The sequence below is a fragment of the Pangasianodon hypophthalmus genome, chromosome 10 (assembly GCF_027358585.1).
Source record: "Pangasianodon hypophthalmus isolate fPanHyp1 chromosome 10, fPanHyp1.pri, whole genome shotgun sequence".
NCBI classification, from domain to species: Eukaryota; Metazoa; Chordata; class Actinopteri; order Siluriformes; family Pangasiidae; genus Pangasianodon; species Pangasianodon hypophthalmus.
In genome coordinates this window covers 7,056,004-7,081,885 of record NC_069719.1, presented here as the reverse complement: position 1 = coordinate 7,081,885, position 25,882 = coordinate 7,056,004, and the positions used below count along the sequence as shown (strand labels likewise).

At 38.8% G+C, this 25,882-nt stretch overlaps 1 protein-coding gene across 2 annotated transcripts in view; it reads right to left on the bottom strand.

Annotated features, from left to right (window-relative positions):
• Positions 1-25,882, bottom strand: part of alk (ALK receptor tyrosine kinase) — a 392,553-nt gene that overhangs the window by 192,401 nt on the left and 174,270 nt on the right. For both annotated transcript variants that reach the window (XM_034308266.2, XM_034308267.2), the window contains exons 2-3: positions 25,183-25,296; positions 9,991-10,146 (exon numbers count right to left, since the gene is read on the bottom strand). In XM_034308266.2, the coding sequence (XP_034164157.2) occupies positions 9,991-10,146; positions 25,183-25,296 (270 nt within the window). The remainder of the gene's footprint in view (positions 1-9,990; positions 10,147-25,182; positions 25,297-25,882) is intronic.

The window sequence follows — 25,882 nt, the reverse complement described above, 5'->3', positions numbered from 1 at the left end:
GGGTGCTCAGCAGAGAAAGGAAAGCATCATCTGTAGCAGCAGAGAAGTACTCATTCACAGGGGCATTATAAAGTCATGTCACTCTCGGAAATCGGAAATGACTAGGAGGAAGTCTACATATTCAGATGCGTAGAACTCCAGCTCCAAGATAATTTCATTCATCCTGAGGAAAATTGAAGTTTCCAGCTGGGTCTTGCTATTTGGACACGTCAGAGCAGAGAGATCATTAAAGAAAAAAGTGGCTCCATTTCTGTAGGCTTGTGCTGTATAACTTCAGATGTTGCTTTCATTGAGAGCTCAATAATGCACATAATGGGCCATATTCAGGGCTGGCGAATTAAGTTCAATATTTACTCCAAGAAAGTTCCTCGTATTCAGAGTTGACTTACACAGGTGCATAAGTTCAGATTAGTAAATTATGTGGCAAATACTCAAATAACTATCTAATAGGATTCAGTTATATACAGTGTATTAACAGATTGCCAATATACTGCTGCACGAATAGACCGAGTCGTGATTATCAAGCTAATCATTGCGAATTTGATTAAATTTAACGATATGGCTTCCACCCTAGAGAATTTGTTCTTCAAGAATTCCAATGTCTCTGATTAAGATGACCTTTCCTCACATCTCCACAGTGCAGGAAACAAACAAATGAACAAACAAATAAATACCATAATTTCCATGGACAGCGATGATACAGTTAATTAAGTAAGAGTGTTAATATGATAGTTTTAATAGTGTTAGTATGTAAATGTCATTCTTTTTTTGCATTTACAGGCCAAACCATAAATTTTGGAGTGACATATTGTGGCACTGGATTTAACTCTGCTCCTTGCTTGAGCTGATATCACACAAGAAAAATAGGCTTAAGTTCAAGGTCAAAACTGTGTATAACTGGACACGCCTCAGTCTTTGTCGAACTCAGTGTGAAACTCCTGTGCAACTATACAAGTAACGTGCAAGGCAGTAGCAACATTTGAGCTCTGAGTACCATGTGTACAACTTGGGTACTACCTCCTCACAATGCACGCTTAAATCTGAATACCACCCATAGGGTCTATTTTGGAGGACAGTGGACTGATATATAGCCTGTTTTTACCAGGGCCATCTGTGAACAGTTTTGATAACTCCATCTCAAATTGCATGGTGCAAAAATTGTTGGCGATGAAAACACAGAGTAAAAGGTTCATTTGGAGGCAGATGTAGTCTGGCTTGGCACCACACTGCCATAAACTAAACTTATGCTCAGCAAGATACTTAAGGCTGCTTCAATAACACAATATGAAACTCTTAGCAATGACGTTCCTCGCCAGATTGGACTGAGTAAATATTTGCATGGATAACGACAGTCAGAAGAGATTGTGTGTGCCTTGTCTCCCTGCCATTTAAATGCATCACTTCCTGCCTACTGAATCTCAGAGAGAAAGGAGGAAACTGTATATATGCCTCCACTGCAATATCAGAGATGCTATATGGTAGAAGATATGCACAGATTATCCAGACAAATGTAGTTCTATTCAAATGTCTATGATTTGGAAAGGTGCCAACATTCTGAAAAAGCATTAGTTCAAACAATCTTGATAGCTTGGAATGGTGTCCTCGTTTTTGCCCATGTTCACTCTTTTAAATGCTGGCATTATATGCCATGCACAGCAGGACCAGCAAGAAAGATAAGCTTGTACTTATGAGACCTCTCATAAATATATCTGAACCAGCTGTCAAAACATTGCCTCCAGCAATGTCAAAAAGCTACCCTTTGGTCTAAAATGTCGACACATTTTAGCATGATTAGTCACAGCATCCCTTCAATGGCAGTCACTGATTGTCAGAGCAAGCCAGTGCGCTCAGGTCTCCAACAGATGTCCTCACCATTCAGCTGCACTGTGTTATACTGTTGATCAAAAGCTTAATGCCACCGCTTTTTTTTCTGAAAACATTCAATTAATGGTTGATTTTCAACAACCTCACAAACATCTTAAAGACGTGCGGGATATATTTGAAGAGGAAGGAGGCAGTGATGTCTGTAATGGAAAGACCACTCACTTGGCCATAACAAACAAACAAACAAGATTTTGAGCTAAACAAACCTTTAGAAAGTCCTGACAGAGGCACATTAGGTCATCTCTTGACCCTTGGTACCCTGTGGCTGGAGCTCGCATCATCCTGGAAGAGACTCCCATCAGGATATAAATGTTTCATCATAGAATGAAGGTGATCAGTCAGAATAAAAGAGTGATTAGGTTTCCAAGAGGTGTACGAGAAAATCATTCACCCTAATGATGGGAGATCATGAATTTGAATCCCGACAATGCCATAGCCATCCTTGCCTGGGAGCCAAGGGAGCAAAATTTATTTTCTGGGTGGAAGGGATGGCATACTCTCTCTCCCCTGTCAATCACATTGACTAGCCAATTGTTGGTATCTGTAATTTCATGTATGTGGAAGAGGGCAGATAACATTTTCCTCCAAGTGTGTTATGCAACACAGCATGGGCAGGAATTTATAAAGACTTAGTTGGCAGGGTTCACATTGTCTTGGAAGAAGGATGTGGTCACCTTCAGCCTCCCCAGTTGGTAGATGTTGTATGATAGGGGAGAGCAGGCTGCTGGGTGGCAACTGGTAGGTGACCAAATTGGGGAGAAAATGGGGGAAAATGACTAACAGTCTGATTTGCAGTGATTCTTCCCGCTAAAGGGACCTGCCTGGGAAATGCACCCACACCATAACAGTGCCACCTTTAATTTGTCAATAGCAGTCCCTTCCATGTTTGATATTTTTATTACTTTAGAAGGTATTCCCTTTTATCTGCACAACTCAGCATGCTTTTCTGCTAAATCGGGAAACTTGCAATTAGAAGCAACAAGTTTAATTTTATATTACTTGCTGTCCACTCCCAAGAGCGGATTGCTTTCACAAATGGTATACTCTGCTAATGAGTTTCTTTTAAGCAAAATCCTGAATATCAAACGTTTTTTGCACAGCATCAAAAACGTTTGGACCCAGGGTCAAAAAGTCTAACAAGCATTATTTTGAGGAAAACTGTATCTTGCATATAAATGGACAGTTTGTCACTATCACAACTGATCCGACTCCACCCAGAGCATCTTAACTGGGCTGCGTGACTGGGCAGACCATTCTACTACAGATATTACTGTCTTCCTTCTCTCCAAATGTGTTTTGTTTTAAGGTGTGTTTAGGGCTGTTGAAAATAAAACATTACATAGGAAATTTAAAAAAAATCAATCAATCAAAAATCAATCCATGGTGTCCTCAAAATTTTGAAGGTCTATGTCAACTACACATATAACAAGGTTAGCTTAAATAATTGAATCCCCTTCTTTGCCATTTATTTTGTGCTTTATGTTGGTTGGCTAAGGAATTGATAGGGTAGGCCCAGAGGTGGACTGGTTTCAGCAGAGGGAGCCAGATCCTTCACTACTGTCTGTATGTCCTTAGTCTGTTATAATTCCCACATCAGAGAGTAAGAGAACAAACAAGCAAAAAGTCTTTTTCTTTAAACTTCATTTAGAGACTTGTTTGATATGAGGTACTGCCATTCAGAACTCCAGAACTGCCATTCCAGAATATAAAGCAGAGAAATTTACTCCTGAGACTTATTATACGAGGTAATTCGGAAACATGCACATATGCTTGCACAAGCCATGTGTTGATTTCCAATAAGATCAACAAAGAGATTTGCTAGAAAGTTAATTTATATGCCCTTTGTGGATTGAGACCTTGTCCTACTGAATAAGGCTTGCGTACTTTGGTGAACCTTAATGCTTAATGATCCCAAGAGGCCCACCCTTGGTGGACAGATCTGAGGAGAGTGGTCAGACAAAGAGGGATCCTAAAGACCCCCATGAAAGGTACCAAAAAGACTAAGTGTACACCTCCTGGATTAGGGTTACCAGGACCCACACACAAGCTTGGACCAAAGGTCAATTATCAATTTTGTGACTTGAGGCAGAGCGCAGAGCTGTCAACTGATCACAACTTGGTGTTAACATGGATTCGTCACATAGGGTGCCAGGAGAGTCTTTCAGGTTGCTTGGGAGTGCCTGGCAGAAGTTTCGGAAGAATTTAACTTGTACCAAGTGAGGTTGCAGATGGTCCATCTTCACGTCCTCAATTGCAGAGACAGCTGCAAGAACCTGTGCCCCTGTAACCAGTAGAGTGCTCTACTGATTAAATTCAGAGGTATGGGAGTGCCCGGGGCAGACCCAGGACGCCCCTGGAGAGATTCTATCGCTAAATGAATGAATGAATCTTTCTGGAAGGATATGCTAAGGAGTTTCACTCAAGTCTTTAATAAGTTTGAATGTAATTGCATTGTTTTTTTTTTGGCTCATTCCAATGCACATGTAATTCCCACATGGAAATGTTTATTTATTGTGAGAAGCAAGGAAACAAAAAGCCTGCAGACTAATGAAAGATTAGCTATATATGTATAATTCATTCCTGGTGAATTTTATTCCCAAAGTCTGAATTATGCCCACCAAACCAGGATCACCAAAGTAGTAAAACAGTCATTACTATTACAAGCATGTGTCTGTCAAATTTCTCTGGATAGGGTGTGCTCACTCCGTGGACCCCTTTAAAATCCACTGCATGTAGGCACGTACACATACACAGACAAACAAAACTCTCATAGCCTAGAGCAGAACTGGACATGGCTGGAATCACAAAGAGTACCATACCAGCTCAAGCCAGCAAATAAATGAAGCCAGCGAACAGAGGACGATCAACCTTCTCATGCTTCACCTTCCCATGCTTTTTATCAGCCATCTGCTGCCTTCTGGGCTTGACACGCACGATCAAAAATCAATGTGTAATCGTTCTCAGTCTAATCCACATATGAGTGGGTGCAAATTAGCCCCATGCCACTGGACAGACAGACAGACAGACAGACAGAAAGAAAGAAAGAAAGAAAGAAAGAAACTCTTTTATTCATTTTTCTCAGGTATAAGCACCAGTGGGGACAGAGCCAACAGAGAGTGTTATCACTTCTTTGCTTCATCTACATTGTGCACTCTTATCTGGCTTTGAGACACCGTTATTCACTCTGCAATTGTCTATGCAGATTTCCTCTACCTCGGATTTGTCAACGAAATGAGCCAGTGTCCCTCCTTTCCACCTGTTCAATCGCCTTGCAGAATAAACACTCTCCAGAACCCTGAGATGTCCTGGAATTAATTCCCCCTAATCGACCCCTGCATCTGTTCCATCCATTCATCAATTCTGATTCCCACTCACGCCACTGCAGCGAGTCAGTCAGGACTCTATAGGGCTGCCATTAACAGGACTAAGTATGATAATGTAGCTAATTGGCACAAACTGGGCACCTGTAGGGTGAGAGAAAGCTACAGTATGGGTGCTTGAGAGTGTGTGTGCCTTTTTCCCAGATCAGATGCTTAGCGTGGAAGTGGTTTCAGACAGTCACACACTAAACGTGTCAAACTGCCTGTATTCTTTAGCAATTTTTTTTTAGATAATTATGCATATCTGAATGTGAGAAAAAATGGCTCCGTGTATATAAAACAAGATATTTGTCAGGCAAACAGTTCTGCTCTGATTATTTTTTGGCATTTTCCCTAATCACTGGTTTCATCATCATCCAGTGTGTTTCCCCTGTGTCTTGTGGTTATGTATTCCCATACACTGTGTACATGCTCTTTCTGTTTTTTTTTTCCTTGTGTTGGTATTGCATATGTTACTGTTCATAATCCCTAGTAGCCTGTCTCATTGTTTTCGCTGTTCCATGCACCTTGCTACCACATCTGGCTTCCAACTGTTATAATGCCTGAGGAAATGTATGACTGGAGGAAAATGAAATATATTTAAATAAATAAATAAATCCTGAAAAGGAAGAAAGTTAAACCTCTGAGGTGCCAGTTTATTAGGTATACCAATGATTAGGTATGCAAATCTACTAAATAATAAAATTATTGTGTGTGTTCAACAGAAAGGTCCAAGAAAAACAAATAACAAGAAAATGTATAGGAAAAACAGACTCTGTGACAGACTCCTTGGATGTGTTTAAATGTTGAAATTCTTCTGTCAATCTTGCTATAGACACCAAATCCCAGGACAATTCTTGTTATCTCCATCTTTGGTACACAGAAAGCCAAGCAGCTATGATAAATATGCAGTGTAGTTCATAATATTGATGGAGGCAAAAACAAAAACCCTTAACAATCCTATTATAAATAATAGTAATATACAAAAATCATAGAACTGCTTTTATGCAATGGAAAAACCTGTTTAGAGTGAATGGAATAAATTTGGACACCTATTTGGCAACATTATAATTCTGTAAACTGACAGGATCATTACCTGCTTTTGCGTAAAGTGTTAATTGGTACTTCATCGTTTATTCAGCTAATCACATAATATAATGAATTTTGTTAGACAATAAGTTCCCACTGCTAGAACAATGAATACAGTAAGACTACACTAAGTAGAATATCTTGTCATATATAAATTATTAGCATAGACTGTACAATATAGAATACATATTGTGTATTTTGTGCTTCTAGCTAGATAGCTAGTGTGCTTTTTTGAGAAACTGCCAAAATACTGACTCTTATCTTAAAAACAAGCTTGTGTGAATGTGGAGAAGACAAAACAGTGATGCTAACATAGTTCACTGAGGCTAACAAAGACTGTGTTGCTAACAAAGCAAGCAGGCTAACTCTATGTGTAAGCTAACTAGCTAGTTTAGTTAACAAATATAATGAAACTAATGAAGTCTGTACTACTAACAAAGTGTGCTAAGCTAATTAAGACCTCAGGCCTGTTGACTTGAGTTGTGCTAACAAAGGCTATACTATCATTGGGATATTGCTGTGCTTTGAATGCAGTTACAGTTTTTGTTGTTTTTGTTGTTTGTTCTTAGTGTTTTCTTTGGTGTTTTGTAACATGGTGAGAATATGTGTAACTACAGTGACCTATAACATTGTTATTTTTATTATTATTTTAACTATACACAATGAATTATACATCAATTTGGTGGCTGGTGGCAACTAGTATGTGAGCACGACAAGAAAACAGGCCACATAAAGCTCGGAGGATCTCCCCTCTCAACCCCACTATGGCTACTGGTCCATGTGCACCTTCAGCAGACCTTCCTTATTACATTGAGGCAGCAAAACACATCCCTCAAGACAGCAGAAACAGCAGCATAAAGAAAAGGTAAATAGCCCTGGCATTTCTATGCTTCACATTCATCAAGTTTCCCATCTTCCCTTTTCCCTAGGTGCATAAATGGACCTTAAGATGTATGCAGAGGCCCTAGAAGGAGTCATTCACTGTGAGCTCACTGAACAACAACTCACACAACAGGGTGGAGAATATGAATATACATGTTAATTTCCTTTGCTCAAGGGTGCGTCTGTAATACTGCTGCACACATCTGAGAGATTCCAGGCTCGGCTGTGTAAGATAAAACTCTAAGCTTAAAACAATTTTCCTCTTCGTATGAAAGAATGTGTTTCAGTCATCTAGGCAATGATTAACCTAGTTCTACCAGGTTACTTCACAAGGACCTGATCATTTATTAGACACGTGTGACTGAAAGACTAGTAAACATCTCCAAAAAAATCTGTTGTCTTTCTCTCCATCCACCTATCTGTCTGTCTGCCCATCCACCCATCTAATTGCCTGTCTGTATATCTGTCTGTCTGTCCATCTGTCCACCTATCTATCTATCTATCTATCTGTCTATCTATCTATCTATCTATCTATCTATCTATCATTTCCATAAGTATTTGGACAGTGACACAATTTTCGTAATTTTGCATCTGTACAACAACACAATGGATTGTAAATAAAGCAATCAAGATGTAATTGAAGTGTAGACTTTCAACTTTAATTCAAGGGGTTTAGCAAAAAGTATTGCATTAACCGTTTAGGGATTATAGCCATTCTTTACAGAGTCGCTCCATTTTCACAGGCTCAAAAGTAACTGGACAAACTAACATGGTCATAAATATTAAGATTATTTTTAATACTTGGACGCAAATCCTTTGCAGTCAATGACTGCCTGAAATTTGGAACCCGTGGACATCATCAACTGCTGAGTTTTCTCCCTTGAGATGCTTTACCAGGCCTTTACTGCAGCTGCCTTTCTGCCTTCAGTTTTGTCTTCAGTAAGTGAAAAGCAGCTCAATTGGGTTGAGGTCCTTGGACAGCTAAGAACATTTAATGTCTTTGCCTTAAGAAGCTCTTGGGTTGCTGTTGCGGTAGGTTTTGGTTCATTATCCGTCTGTACTGTGATGATCAGTTTTGTAGCATTTGACTGAATCTGAGCAGAAAGTATAGCTCTATACACTTCAGAATTCAGAATTGTGCTACTACTATTAGCAGACCCAGTGACCCAGTTTCACCAGCAGCCATACTTGCCCATGCATCCTTCCTTTCCTTCTCCATACTCTTCTCTTCCCATCATTCTGGTACAAGATAATCTTGCATCAGTACTGGGCAGGCTTTTTTAGAGGCTTTTTAGCACAGTCTAATCTGGCCTTTCTGTTCTTGAGCAGTGGTTGGCACCTTGAGGTAAACTGACTGTATTTACATTTGTGAAGGTGTCTCTTGATTGTAGACTTTGAGAGTGATATGCCTACCTCCCCCAGAGTGTTCTTGACTTGGCTAGATGTTGTGAAGGGGTTTTTCTTCAACAAAGAAAGAATTCTGCAATCATCCACTTCAGCTGTCTTCCGTGGTCTTCCAGGCCTTTTGGTGTTGCTGAGCTCACCAGTGCATTCCTTCTTTTTAAGAATGTACCAGATTGTTGATTTGACCAGTCCTAAAGTTCTGCTATCTCTCTGATAGGTCTGTTTTTTTTTCAGCCTAATGATGGCCTCCTTCACTTGCAATAACACCACTTTGGAACGCATATTGAGAATTTCCCTGAACAGCTACTAAATGCAAATTCAAAGCTTGGAATCAACTTTAGACCTTTTATCTCCTTAATTTGTCAAGAAATAATGAGGAAACAGGCCACACCTGGCCATGAAACTGCTTAACAGTCAATTGTCCAATTATTTTTGAGCCTGTGAAAATGGAGGGACTGTGTAAAAATGGCTGTAATTCCTAAACTGTTAATGGAATATTTTTGTTAAACCCACTGAATTAAAGCTGAAAGTCTACACTTCAATCACATCTTGACAGCTTTCATTTCAGATCCATTGTGGTGGTAAGGCAAATTGTGGAGGCAAAATTACAAAAATTGTGTCACTGTCCAAATACTTATAGACCTCACTGTATCTCTGGCCGACTGAATATCTATCTATCTGTCTATTTATTCATCCATCTTTCCATCCATCCTTCCATACTTCCATCCATTCATCCATTTTTCTGTTTATTTATTAGTGTATTTAAGCCCTCTCTGTAGTGAACCTATGGCCAAAAGCATCCTCCTAAATTTTCTTTAGATTCATTCCTCCTGAAGTTTATTTTTGATGTTTATCATTTTGATCAATAGAATAGTGTAACACTGTTTCATGATTCTTCCCCATCACTCAGTGTGCAAGGGCACCAAGAGAACACTCTGGGAGAAACAGTGAGAGGTGAGTGAATTTAACACTGAAAGGAATTGCTCTATTTTCCTTTGAAGTGCATGAGTGGTGCCTGAAGAGCATGCAATCCCCAAACCTTCTCTCCAACCTGACTATCTAATGAGGCTTTGTTAACATACTTATCTCTGATGCATACAGTACACTGCACACACAGTCTCCATTATGCAGCTGTTCTACTGCACCTAATTAAACCTTTATCTAAGGTTTGATAATGTCTTCCATGCATTGTGAGGGGAGATGAAATTATTCCTAGAAAGTGAACTACTCCAATCTTTACTACTAAGTCAACTAGTGAACCGCATTCCTCCTCAATCAATTATTCACTGCTCAATCCCTGGGGTTTAAATCTCATGAAATAGAAGAGTGAAGGCACATTAGCATTCTAATAGATTTTTTTTTTCTGTCTTACCTTCCTCCCAGCCCTGAGAACTTCCTCTTTCCATGTCCATGACCCCATGATCCTCTGCCCAGACATCCTCAGCTGATGTTAGACTCCATGCAAACTCTGGATGGTAGCTTTCAGACCTTCCGTGGCATGATTTTCCCTTTGAGGAACACCCCAAACCTGACAGAGCAAAAAAAAGGCATTACTTGCAAAAAAAAATGAGAAACATTTATCATGGCGACAAGTCACAGAAATAGTGAATGAGAGATGGGAGATAAAACCAGAAAATTAGTTGAAATCCATTATTTATCAATAGTAGACAATGTCAGAGCTGTTAAATATTTCATATCTATTGCATATTATAGCCTGAATCCACTGCAGCACAAAAATGTAATAATAAACAGTCCTCTTTGGGGACTCAGTAAATCGCTCTGCTGTTCTTTTGTTGAAGCGACTAATTGCAAAGGACAAAAGGGCATTGCTCCAGAATTAACGAGACCAGCAGGCCAGCACAGATATCTTTTTTAATGTGTTTTTTTCCCCCCTCTCTATGAAATATATTGTGAAACTGAATGCCAGTGTTAATATTAGGGTTGAGTTCGCAATAAACTGCCATTTTTTTTTTAGTTACTAGATTCAGGGAATTCAGCTTAGCATAACTACCAGCTAAACATACTAGTCAATCTCAAACCTATTTTCCCCTCCCAAATTCTTCCAATTAGGATCTAACACAAATGTCCACCCTGTCATGGGACGCTTTGATAACTATTAGAAGATTTTTTTAAAATATTAAATTATGCCATTATTGCTGAAGGCTTGATTCTTAATTGTCAGAATAAGTTGATTTATTTTCTAAAACAGCAGCTCTGACAATCGTTCCAGATGCAGTTAATTTTTATATTAATATTGATGGGTTTGTTTAATACATTATTGTTTCTATAACAACTTACGCAAGGACTTGTATGGTGCACGCTCCACATAAAAGAATTTAAAAAGGGTGATAAGTTTTTTTTAAAGAGATTTAACATTTTTAGAAGGAGTCTATTTAACATTTTTAGAAGGAGTCTCCAGTGTCAGTGCTTCATAAGCTGTAACTTTAAGTTTTCCAACACTGGGAGACACTTTTTCTTCAGGGTGCAGGGCTTTTGCAGGTTCTTCGTAACACGTCAAGCTGCATTTTTGTCTAATTAACGTCACAAGAGAAAAAAGAGGGGTTACTGAGGCAGCAACTCTTTATAGCTGTTTATAGCTAATGTAAGTGGTAACAGAAACTAACTTGTTTCTTGGACGTTCTACAATTTTAAATGTAACTATAAACGAATAAAAAGTATAAAATGTGTCATGATTTAATATATTTCTGTGGTATAAGAGAAACAAAACACCATGATATTATTGGAATTTAATCGCTTCATGTTGGACTGCATCACACCACGCCATTGTTGATTAGTTTCTTATAACAGCATGTCCCCAAGTGCATTATTTCTTGCATATAATCTACAATTAAGGCACTATTAAAATTTTGTATTTAATAATACAAATGGATACTAACAATTGCTTATATACTAATAGCTAAAAGCTGTTTATACAGATCTGGGTGCAATTACATGTCAATGTAGTTCGATTGTATATGTGTATTGTAACATCAACTGTGTTCTCTCAATTGTCCATGACAAATAACTCCTAATGGAGATAATAAAGGCTAATCTAATCTAATCTAACAAAATTTACCTACTGTTTAAATTCATCAATAAATTACAAAAAAAAAAAAAAATCATGTAACCATGAAGCCAACAAAAATCTCTTCAGAAGAGCTGTTTTAGTAGTACAAGATCTTTGCTATTCATATGACATGGTGTCACAAAGCAGAGGCATGTGGATGTAAGTATGAGCTGTTTGCAATCCAAATCAGCAGAAAACCTCACAGTCAAAAACAGGCAGGAGTCAAATATCATGCAAACAGAGCAATATAGGGCAATCCAAATCAAAGTGAAGGGCAGAGGTAAAAAGTCACAAACCAGGAATAATTAACACAGAGAAAAGAATGCTCAGAAATACACACTCGAAAAGCCAAAAACTTCACAGAGATAGCTGGTGAATGAACTAGCATGAATATGGGGAAGTATGTGCAGTGGATACTGCCACTGTGGAAGAGGAAGATTATGATATTTCTCCCACAGAGATGATTTTTGATCAAATGAATATTGATACTGGATACTGATTGATTTTTTTTCAGCCTTTGGAGACTGAGGGGTAATATAGGAAACTAGGGTGGCTGTGACATGACGATGTTTGTGCAAATTTCATCTGCTTTTCATAGTGTTGTTTTCAGGACCAGCTCATCTACAATAATATGTAAACATTGAGTGTGTCAGATTTATATGTATTATTAGATAATAATCACACACTAGTTATCTACTGTGGCTGTAGGCTTTTTGTCACTAAATTCTGTTCATCAAGGTCTTGGGTATGCAAATGTTTAAAAGTATTTTTTAATACCAGTCAGACAGATAAGTAAAAGGCTCAAAGTACTGTCCCTAATCAGCCTAATCAAGAGAGACCAGTCAAGGCTATTTGGGTGCATTCAATGAATAGACATGAAGTGCAAAGAAAAATGTCAAAGCAGTTTTAATGATGCCTGCGTCATCACAGCCTGCATAGGGTTAACTACTGAGTACACAGGATACAGATTTGGATTGTGTATGTTTTATTTTCTTTTTCTGATTAAAAAAATAACCATTTTAAAATGATTTGATCACTTTGATTAATTTAAGGGCCATTATTTACCATTGTAGTATACAACTTCATGAAGGCACTACATTATACTGTATAGCTTCTTCACAAAGCATGCAGGAAGTATTCCACAGAGACACCTAATCACCCCTGTGCTGTAAGAATGACCCAGTTTGCTAGGCATACCAGCTAAGTAGTTTAGAAACTCTCATCTCAGTGGATATTGTTATTTAAGCACTACCAAGATGTTATTGCACAGATGTGGTTTAGAAAAATGATTTGCTTCCATTCAGCTGCCAAATGAGATTTTTTTCCTGTATTTTCCTGTACATATAGATACTGTTTGATGAGAGGATAACTTTTTTTTCAGCAGTCATGACAGCTTATTATCAGGTTCCACTCCTGTAGGCCAAGTATAGTAATCTGAGGCTACAGTGGGCACAGGTTTACCAGAACTGGACAGTTGATTAGCTCAACTAATCTTAACTAAGCTTCGTCAAGCCTGTGTCCAATGTAGATTCAGATTCCTGCTCCTGTCTGAGAACCTGATGTAGTCTTCTGCTGTTCTGTCAATATATTTTCTGCTCACCATGGTTGTAAAGAGTGGTTATTTGGGTTATTTTAGTTATATATATACATATATATATATATATATATATATATATATATATATATATATATATATATATATATATATATATATATATATATACATATAAACACACACAAGTACACATCACTTCATTACACATTCATTGTTGAACATTGCTGCTCATGCATCATTACCACAGCTGGCATGGAATAAGCATGCATTCAAACTACTCTGATCGAACAAGTTCTGCTTGTGGTTTGTCTCAGATTGGTTTATTTGAATTGATTTGCATATTGTTGTGTGTTTGGTTCTAGTGGTGCGATCTAACCGCACACTTCTCTCATACTCATTGGGGTTTTAAAAGGGCAAGTGGGATTTTGCTGCTTTTCAGAGGATTGTGTGTGTGTGTGTGTGTGTGTGTGAGCACACACTTTTTTTCTTGGCTCTTCGTAACTTGCTGAGTGAATTATTCTTCACTCAGCGAGTGTGCACTATAGTGCATTTGTCTTGCCTCATCATTGCTTTGCTAGTGCTGAAGAGTTTATAAAGCTTTCACATTTATCTGTCTCACTGCATTTGTTACGGGAAGAAAGAATGTCCCTGCTAACAAAGGTCATCAGTGGTAAGAGCTTCTCCAAAACAAGTTAAGACTTTCATCCAGCTTCACTATCATATGAATAAGAAATATTATTTATTCATTTATTCATTCTCGGAGTCTAGAATCTGTGACATTTTGGCTCATACTTTGTTTCATGCTTCTGGTTGCAGCGGCTGTAACTGTGTGTGTGTGTATGTGTGTGTGAGTCCCAGGCAATGTTCCATGAAGTGATCTAGGTCATCCAGAAGAACGTCTCTGCCTAATGAGCTGCTCCTGTTAAGATCCATCGCATCCGGCTCTGTTAATGTTGCATGACTGTACACTGCAGGAAGTGGCTACATTTAAAGGCCATTTAAGAGATCTTCCTTCTGTTAGTGAATGTAAATGAACTGAGTTTGTCATTTTGGGGAAAAAAGGTGATAATTGCCATTAAATCACACAGAAAGACTTTGAACCCAAGGATACATGAGCCCTTTTTCCAGGTTGCAATGACCAAAGGACAACACAAAAAGCATCTTTAAGCAAGAGAATGCATCTGAGATTACGAGAGTAATTATTACTCACTAAATTATAATCTTTTGACACTATGTGTCCTTCTGAATGGCTAGTGAATGAAGACATATAAATGAAGACATAACACTGATAGCGCTGTTTTGAAATATTTCACATCACAAACAGTATATACACATCAGTGGCCTTGTTATATAAATGCAACATTTATACAGCATATTATTTCACCCACACATATACATTTATACAATTCTGTGAACGAGTCATTTCCAGCCTTCCTCTATCTCCCTGGATTTTTTCCAGATCTTCAGACAAGTTTATTTTATTATTATTATTATTTAACATTTATTTATTTATTTATTTATTGCAATTCATTTAATACACTTACAGTGTTTTGCCACCTTTAAACATAATAGTTGCAACAAAATACTTTTTTTTTTATAGGCATTGCTCTATGAGGAATTTATCCAACGTTTCATTTCCTGCCGCATCAGTTATAATGGGATGTGTCTTTACTTTAACTCATCTATGAAGCTTCAATTTTCTTTCTGCTTAACCCTGCATTCAGACGGGCACCTCTCATTTCTCACCTCTCATCACTCAAATCACTCTACGTTGATCGCTAGCGGGCATGCCTGTCATCACTTTACTGCCAGATGCCATGGTTTCACTGGTAGCGTCAGTACACGCTAACTAGAATGTATTCACAACCAGCCATTTTACCAAAAAAACATACTAAAAATAAACATTCTGAAGGAAAAAAGCACGTGTATAAAAGCAGTTATGTGCTTCACTGTCAACTAGTGTCAGAATGGGCTGAAACAATGTTTTGCTCAATGCTTTGATTTCTGCCGCCTATTTGACAGGCTTAAAGTGTTTGACATGCTTCAGCAGAATTGTGAAAACGGTGCTGCAGTTCTAATTTGGGGGAATCAAACATTTCAACCCCGTAACCGCACAGCGAGTATCACCGACTGGCTCAGGAGCTGCGAGGAGGAACAAATATGTGGAACCAAAAACCATGAAACTTCCCCTGTTAGGTGGAGTGGATTACATCTCACTGTTCCTCACTCCATTTGCTGTTGTCAAATTACTTCACTTCTTATTTGGTTAAAGTTAAATTTCAGTCAAGTTTGGTGCCTTGCTTTACTCACCCACTTTTTCGGCCTTATCCGCCTTTATTCTAGTCAGGGGTGTGCTGGATCTGGAGTACGGGCTCCAGATCCAGCACAATAGTAACTACAATAAAGCGCTTACTGAAGTTGAATAAATGAATGAAGGAAAGTTTAGGAGTAACATTTTGAATTTTTATAATTGGCTGTTGTTCCTGTGGAAGTAATTCTGGCACAGTTTAGAGATATAAGGTAATTCGTCATTTTGGTTTTGTGTAAAAAAGTAGGTGTTAAGTGTCACACTGTAAATTAAGCCACCTTTGTTCCCTTACAGATTCAACAACCTCGGAAATGCCTTTGAAAACCATTTCTAAGGTTCTGGATTTCATATGTTTTCCCTAATAATCTGGATGCTGAATATTTGTCTGATGGCAATAAGTGAGGTTTATGTTTAGCAGGGTTGGATAGTAATCCGGTCTGGATAGGTTCAATCAGCTGTATATAATTATCCCTTTAATTTGGTTGATTAGATTTGGGGGCAATTACTTTTTCACCCAGGACCAGCTGGTGTTGAAGTACTCATTAGATTAATGAAACAAATGTTTTTTTTTGTTTGTTTGTTTGTTTGTTTGTTTTTTTGCTTAATTTCTTCAGTGGGTCGAACCTACAACTTAAATTGCTATTAAAGAAGAAATCAGGAAGAAAAAACACATTTTCATTTCAAAGCAGTTCCGATTCAACAAAGCTTGCAACAATTTCCGGATATGTCATGCAGCTCCTGCTCTCAGAACTCTGGCCCACTAAGCAAGAATTGATGACTTACCAAATGACCAGGGACAGAGATTTTATTGGCCATTTATTCTCATTTACACCCCTCATTTATCCAATGTCTTAATAGTCTAGAATGTGTAATAATATCCCCTTAGATATCAGTCAATGGGAACGGTCAGGATTGTTAGCCTACAATAGCACTAATTTCCATCAGTCTATACTCATTTACTACAAATTCCTCATGTTATTCAAGTTATTTTATAAACTACCTCCTTGCCGACAGCCCCATAATGTTTTCCCGGTTACTTCAATTGAGACTATTTAAATAGCGATCAATTTAGCGTATGTGTTTGAGAGCTCTGTTTCTATTATGTCTCTGCTGAGTTAGAAATTATTTCAATTATTCAAGCAAATTTACGCTAATGCTAAGTATAAATTTCAAATAAAGATGGGGTGTTGATTTCACGGAGCGAAACTGTGTCGACTGATTTTCTGCTCTGATGTGTATCAGAGAAAATGAATGGGGACCAACATAACATCTGACAATTTTCAAGGCAGCATACAGCTCAGAGAGATGATTCCTCGAGATAAGACAGAGCAAATGGCAGATAAAGCATGAAATTAAAAAGAAAGTCATTTATAATAATTTCTTCCAAGATTCTCTGTCTCGCTCCTGAAAATGTCCCGTTACTAGCAGGAAGAGTACATGACTGCGCAGTATCTTTATTGCTACAACAGACCTGATTTAAATGGACAACCTCAGAATTAGACATTGAGCTGCAAGAGGTAGAGCTGGAACTGAAAATCACTGATTTACATAAATATAAAGGATTATCCACATTCCCAATACTTTAGACTGCTTTCTTCAATTTTTAATCAGAAATTGACATAACACCAGAGTCAAGTGATATTTTTGTTAACATAATTTTTTTTTATGCTACTTTCCAGTCTGTCTTTGTACCGTAGCAGTGTTTTTTTTTTTTTTTTTTTTGGTATGGTGAGAACACATAATGCTTGCACACTGCACACAAAGCACATTCTCCTTAACCATTATGGGTCAATAAGCATACCTAATAATCTCTCCCTCTCTATCTCCCTCTGTCTGTCTCTCTCTGTCAAGCTACACATGCTCCTCCTGAGATATCAGTGATCCTGACCCCTTCTGTTCTCCAGACTTGCCTGATCCATCCTGATGCCCTACTTCTGGCTGGAGTTCTCATCAATTGGAAATCATTCACTGCTGCTGAAGATGGCCCCACATGGACAGCCTGAAGATCATTGAGATTACTGAGGATGGTACCACTTAAAAACCATGGCTGTGGACCATAATTCATATGAACAGTTGCTATGATAGTGTTAGGACTCCAATTGCCACAAACAGTTTTGCACTCAAGTCTCCATCCGTGTGGATAAGTTGAACAAACAGACTTCATCTGAAAACTGTAATGAATTTCCTGGTTACGCAATTGCACTATTTGTCCATGTAATACACAGTTATAGAAGGGAATTACTTATAGTTGCACTATTCTTTGTCACCCAGATGGGGATGGGTTCCCTTTTGTGTCTGGTTCCTATCAAGGTTTCTTCCTCATATCGTCTCAGGGAGTTTTTCTTGCCACTGTCACCTCTGGCTTGCTCAATACAGATAAATCCATACACTTAAAATGTATACCTTGAATGTATTTCTTTCTGTAAAGCTGATTTGTGACAATGTCCATTGTTAAAAGTGCAGTGCAAATAAAATTGAATTGAATTGGTGATAATGTGATACAGTACATACAGTGACAATCATTACAATCATCACTTCCCAAAAAACAGGTTATGTCCAAGTCTAACCCTCTGAACATCCTGAACATCCTCTTGACACACGGTACACTTTAAATTTACAGCATACGTTTGTAGAAGAGAAATGATTTCTAATCCCACTATCCAGTGACATGCAGAAGAGGATGGGTTTCTCTCGTAGTTTCTTCATGATGTCATCTCAGGACGTTTTTTCCTGCTGGTGTCACATCTGAATTGCTCATAAGGGATCTAAATTTCTTAGGACAATCTAAACTTCTATTTCTATTAAAAGTGCTATGCCAATAAAATGGAATTGAATTACACTGTAATTACACAGAGTCTCATTTCTTCCTATAAAATTTCTGCAAATACTTATAAAGTCATTACACCATAATAAAATTATATAGAATTTCTGTTGCTAAATCAACCTGACCTCAAAATCCATTAACAGGCTTTATGATATTTAATGAGGCTTATTATGCAGGTGTCATTTTTTTTTTTTCATTCGCTATTTTTTTTTTCCAGGTAGGAAGTGCTGTGTGTGGGGTACATAGGAAGTACTTAGCTTTACCATGACATATGTCACCTTATACTTGCACCATTGATCTTCAAAGAAAGCTTTTGTACCCGAAAAGGGGTAGAGGTGTGGTCAGTGGATAGTATGGATACTTTTTTCAAGGTTTATATTAAAAAGTGGAAAACAAAAGATCCTGACAAGTCGGACAGCTGCATTCAACACAGTTATATTTTGCTAGACGACATTAAAAAATAATATTTTCAAAGCTTTCCATTAAAGCCACTGTAGCTTTCTCGAGGCTTCGGCAGAACTCATTTCCTGAGCTCAGTACACAACAACCAGGCAGGCAATTAGACTCGACCAATATCTATGAATACTAATGCACAGACTAGGGTGGTTTGTGGGTATCTTGACATAAGGGTTGTGGCTATAAAGCATAGGGGGGACCTGTAAACGGCACTGGCATGGAGCCTTTATAGGCCATAAATTTGGAAATTCAAAATGGCAAATGATTCCTCCTGCACTTTATGTTCCTCTCCGATGGGGCCAGATCATTAGAAAAAAAGCACTGAGAGCGGCCAGGATCTAAGACGTTGAGTGGGAATATCCCTGCCAGGGAAATCCCATCGGTGGCAACTGGCAGCACACTGCTAATAGAAGGAGGTCATCATAAGCCTGTGCAAATTATTTTTTTAACAGGTGTCTCAGACTGGCTTTGTAAATATATTTGCGGAGCATGTTTGCTAAAAATTAATCTCTCATCTCTCTATAATAAATAACTTTCTAAGATTATGACTGCATTCTGTTGTGACACAAGAACAGTAATTCGGTAGGTTGTAAATAACCACCTCAGAGTGAAACAGGGCACAGCAGGAGTAGCCTATTTGTAGATTAATGATATTTCCAATGGTGCCGACGTTACATAAATGTAACTAGTAAATCTAAAATGACTCATCTCCTAGAGGTGATAAATAACAGCAATGATTTATTGTAGCTGTAGTAGTTAGTTCATTGGTGATGCTGTGCTTGATTTGGCCTAGGTGGCGGTGAGGACCTATAAAGAGAGTCCACTTTGGGTTAATGAGCCTATAATGTCAGAGTGACCCCGACCTCGTTTATCATGAGATTGAGCGCTTGGTTACCTCATCGAGTCAGGGGTCGGCTGGAACAAAGCCAGGCGTGGCTGGTTTCTGTCTGGAATACAAATGGCCGCACTCCTGCTTTACACTACCACCCGACTCCACCAGGAGAGCAAACAAAAATAATTGCCTTACTGATTTGCATACAAGCTTTACCACCAGAAACTGAAGTTTGCTACATTTGCAATAATAAATCCAGCTTTCTGCATTCCCTGGCTAAGAGCAGTGATGAATATGTTTATTTTTGCCACTACGTGTGAAATATTTGTATCTGTGGATTGTTTATGTATTCCCCAGATTGCTGGAATGGCTGATGTGGAGCCCACGCCACCCTGTCAAACAGGAGAGGAGGGATGGACGGATGAATGGATGAGTCATGATTGTGCGGTGACAGATACAGAAGATGCAGAATGATGTGAACAGGCTAAATAAAACAACACATGAAATGCACTGTAGCTGCGGCACAGACAGATATTAATCAGCAATGCCTCCTTAACTGGTTTCTCTGGCTTAGGATGGACTTCAGAGGGAAATTCAATCTCGCTCTCATTTTAGTGCAGATGAGGCTGAATTCCGATGCTATATGTATGTACCAATAGGAGCTCATGAATGGGAAGCATGCTTGTGACGAAAAGCAGGTGGATGAAAAAATAAATGAGCCGTGTGTGTGTGTGTGTGTGTGTGATATTTTGACTTGAAACACAAAGGCACCTAGTAACTAAGTGTCATGACAGGAGATGAAAGGTGCCCAAATACAGAATAATGTCCTGATATAGTGAGAAAATGGATTTAAAGTGCTGAGTTAACAATACTGATCAAGTACGAGTCAAAATAATTAGAATCTGAGGAATGGACCATTTAAGAGTATAGGGAGACTTTGAGGATCATATACAGTATCTTTGTCTTCTATCTTACTCCTAAAGGTTTATGTTTCTCCAACCTCCCAATACATAATGTAAGGCATACCGTTATTATTAACAATAATTAATCAACAATGGGGTGATGCAGTGTGCTCCAAAATGAAGTTTCCATGAAACGTCTGTGAAACAAGATAGTTCCTGTTATCACTTACATTGTAACAGCTAGCGCCAGCCTCTACTTTTTGCCTCTCTGTTACCAAGAAACCATAAATCCCTCTGTCTTGAAGACTTCCCAGTGATGTAACTTAAAGTTCCAGCCTTACCTCTGACTATTACGAAGCACTGTTAAATGTTAAATAAACCTCCACATGGAAACTTCATCATATCAACAAGCATCCACCATACACAAGTATCGGTGTAAACTGTTACAAGAGAAATGATAATGTTGATAATGTATTAGAACGAGCATATTAATATAATATAATATAATGTCTGATCTATGCTGTTATAGCAAATTAATCAACACCTTGTGACCAATCATACGGGAGAATTCAACAGCGTGGTATGAATGGTATAAGGTCTAACACACCATCCATCTATCCATTCTCTGTACTGCTTATCCTACACAGGGTAACCTAGAGCCTATCCCAGGGGACTCGGGGCACAAGGCAGGGGACACCCTGGATGGGTGCCAACCCATCGCAGGGCACAGTTGCACACACACACACACACACACACACACACACACACATTCACTTACTACGGACAATTTGGAAATGCCAATCAGCCTACAGCACATGTCTTTGTACTGGGACTGAAGCACGGGGAGAACATGCAAACTCCGCACACACAGGGAGGACAGAACCGGGAATCGTACCACCGACCCTGGATGTGCGAGGCAACAGTGCTAATCACTAAGCCCCCCCACCAACACACCAACAACCCCAATTACAGCACTTCTGATATATGACTTTAACAGGAAAACTGCTGATGACAAAAGATGCACGAGACCACCTCCACCTTGTCCTCTCCTCACAAACAGATGCCAGTCTGCAGTTTTCTGGCACACACACTGCCCATACTCCAGATGGGGCTCAATCAGAGCAGCTCTCCAAACAAGAGTAAGCATTAGTTCTAGTGTCATGGTTGTGTAGGAGGAGATCCGTCTCGATTTGAAGTGCAGAGACTTTGCCCTCCTGCCTGCGGCGCCCAGCCAAGCTCTCCACCGCCGCCCATAATAAATGCCAGCGCACAACAGATGCTGAGAGGACACTGGTCATACATCACCATGCCTGAAATGTGGTACACAGCATGCTAGCTACCTTCCTTCCTCGCAGGTCATCTTTCACCGGTATCCATGTTCTCTAAACAGGTCTCGACAAAATCTGTTCGGCAGAATCTGAATTAATTTGGACAGATATTTCGACCAGGGAGAATAGATTATTGTTAAGACCATTTATTTCTGTCAATCAGATGCTTTTGCTACAGAGACAGGTGTTTCACTGGCAATGAACTTCAGAAACAGTGACATCGGTGTCATCTCTTTCTTAAATAACAACACAGAGGATATTTTTCTCTGTACACTCTCTCAGTCAGCTGTAGTTGGGCCCCAGGCATTCATTTATATCTCTGACATTGCGTTTTTATTTACTGACAATCTGATTACCCAAAATGAGCAAATCTTGGTGTGTGTGAGAAAGCAGTGGGGTCAGGTGTTCCACTTCCCACCTTAGTAGCACCATGTCAGAGTGAGTAATGAGAGAAAGAATCGGTCATATTCACGCTGACTGGTACGTTGACCAGGCTAGTCATAAATCAGAGAGCACAGCATCATCACATTGACACCAATTAGACAGTCTTGAGGGATCACAGTCACTCAGGTCCTGGGTTCCCTACGTCAATCGCACTCTGAGCCTTTCATATGCAGCTGGAGAGCAAGGAAATGTCACAACGCTGCAGAAAATCTGTAGGCAACCTAACATGAGCACTGAAGATTCAAGGACACTTCCATTCACTTAAATTACTGACTGACCTGAGGGTCACTGACACACAGCTGCCAGGTCTTACTGCACCTTATGATAACAAAGTTACTTAATCATATACTTATTAATAAATTGACCTTAAAGAAAAACTCCACCCTGACATATGTTTATACTGAAATATTTATGATGTGCTTAATGATTCTGGTGCTTTGTTGCTTGGTGCTGTATATTCTTCTTTATTATTCTTGTGAGAAGTTTAGCGTTATCAAGGGGCATTGCTAGCACAGTTCCAATGGCATAATATGACAAGTTCAATGTCATATTAATGAGAAATGAAATGTAGAAGTTGTGGAGACACTCCAGAACGCTAAACGATGCAGTAGCGCATCGTGGAGTTACAGCAGAGCCTCAGTTAGGCTAGCTAGAGGTCTACGATCTCACTCACTATACCACTGATGATGGTGTTAGAAAAGTTTTGGAACTGTATTTGTTTGAGCAAAGTGTCCTGATGAGGAGGTGAGAGAGCTGGACAGACTAAAGGACTAAAGTGCCGCCGCATCACTCGCTTTAGGTAGAGGGCTAAATCTCATTGGTGTGGGTAATGTTGGAGACTGTTAAAGTGAAAACAGACCAACATGTCAAAAAAATCAGTTAAACTAAAAAGCACAAAATATAATTACAAAATAAATCTTAAGCACCACTGAAGATCACATATTAATTATAAAGATTAAGATGCAAGTAGCTCAGGGTGGAATTTTCCTTTAAGGCAAATTTCCACCTCAGAACTTCCTTATCATACATAAACCAACTACAGTTATTTTAATCATAATAATATCATATTATCTCAGGATCAGCTCATGTTCATACTGGTAGCAGTTTTTCACCTCGCACTGCTCCAGCCACTTTGGTGCGTGTTCCTTCTGCTGTTTGCCATTTTTTCCCCTAGTTGTGCCTGGCTATTGCAATATGACACAAACCACAGAATCTATGCAAAACCATCCATCTGACCACAAATCATTTGTCTTTTCGCTTAAAATAAAAATTCTGGAGGGAAATGTTTGTACATAAATCAGATCCCTGCAGTGAATCACTGTCTGCTCTTGTCAGAATGAGCCGAACCAGCATTCACTCTCTGCAATCGCTGCCATCTATTTATGGCGAAAACACTGGCATTGGGTACATGAAACGCATCAAGGCCATTGTGGCATAACAAGTAAATCTGTCTGGTCCAGGAGCTACAATAGAGAACTAAAAAAACATGGATTATGTTTTATAGTAGGATGGAAAAGAATAACCATTCCACCATTCCATACTTCCATTGGTAGTCACTACGCAAGATTTTATTTGCATAAAGTTAAACTCCAGACAACTTTTTTTTTTTCATGTCACTTGCTCTGTCCATGTTGTTTCTCCAAATGTTGCTGTGCCTGCTTTGTACTGTAACTCACCAACTTTTACTGAGAACGAACAACTTTGTTACAGCACATTGCTGCTGATGTGAGTATAGAGTTAAAAATGCCATTATAAGAAAGAATGGAGTGAAACAGTCGATGTAACAATTCATGAAATTCAAAACAATACCTAGCCTTCTGAATAATCTCTGGATCAAATGAGCAGACATGACAGATTCCCACACACTTCTCTAGGCTAGTTTATGATGACAAGCAGGATTCCAGACTTACCAACCTTTACACATTTTAACACATTTGGAATATGCTTCTATAATCGATCACTCAAAAAAATACGCAAAAAGTGCAGTCTTTTTTTTTTTTCACCGAAAAGTCAGACAATCCATTTGACAATGTGTGTGGAAGGATTGACAGCTGGGCAAACTAATTGACTCCCAGAAGCATCAGTAACATCAGTTTTTCTTTTTTATTTCAGTGAAAATAATCAAAAATGGCACCAAGAGAGGGAAAAAAGAAAAAAAAAAGGTTTTAAAAGGCCTACAAGTGTAATGGTAAATTAACGGCAATGATAACGGCCATTAAAACTCTCCTCCACCAATCAGCACAGACATGTTAGAACAGCGTAGTCAAGCCCGTCATGTTAGAAACTGGAGTGAGAAATATACAGGGTTGTACGCTAACCACCAGCCACTATGTCTGCTTCAGTTAGTTCTTCTTTCCTGCTCGTAAACTTTTCTAGTGTCTTAACACATTCAGGGTTGGCAGTTCCAACATTCTAAAAGTACATCTATGGATTCAAAAACAGTGACCACATCAGCAGCCAAATGCATAACACCTGTAGAAAAATATTGCAAATAAAAAAAAGCAGTCTATGCTCTATTAATTGATAAATGTTCGGTGAGAGCTGGATGATTTCTCTCGGGCTTTCTATCCTCATGCCTGTCTAATTCTATTTATATCACTCTCTCACCATATTCAGTTAATATGCTTTTTATATCAGTTAGTCTAATATCCTTGCAAGTGAAAAGCTTTACTTGTACAGTATATTGATCAGATCAACTGCTTTCCACACATCCCAGCTCAGACATTCAGAAGCTGTAAAACTAAGCACTTAATGAGACAAAGATGCATATGTGTGGTGACAAGAAGCTGCTGACACACGTCACATCCTTTCTTCTACAATGAAAGCCTTTTGAAGGCAGATGACTTACCCAAACTCATTGATGTATCCTCTGGGAAGCCAAGAACGTCCTCTGCTATCCAGGAGAAGTTCCAGTAGCGCAGTGAAGCATCAGTATTTCCTGTATTTCTGGCTGGTGCAGGTCCTGCAAAGTAAAGGTAGTGCGTGATATGGATTTATAAAGTATATTATGCCATATGCTCCAGTGTTTCTGAAGATCTGCTGCACATGAAATGAGAATCACAACAGCTTTAACACCTTTCAGGCTTTAACTTCAGAAACTCCTTACTTCTCCAGAAGATACCTCAAAGAAAATCAACAGCTGAAAGTCTGGCCTTTTCAAGGGAGACACGAAAAAGAAAGATAATGCTGGATACAAATAGGCACAGCTGACTAAACATATGAATATAAAAGTTTTTAAAGAGCAATTGGTTAAAATCACTGATGAATGAAAAAAGGACAGGTACATCTTCAATACCCTAGAAGGTTCTTCAGTTTGTCCCTTTAGCAGAACTTTTAAAAGTTCTGTAACAGAGACTTTCCCTTTGAAAAAGGTTCCAAGCGCAACCACTTTGGAAACCTACAACCATTAACCCTTGATCTGCACAGCACCTTTTCTTTTTCCCTTGCTAGTTTCTTGCCATAGTTTCCCTGCACTCTCAGAAATAAAGGTACCAAACTGTCACTGGAGTGGTACCATCAAGGGGGCATGTTTTGTACCTTTATACTAT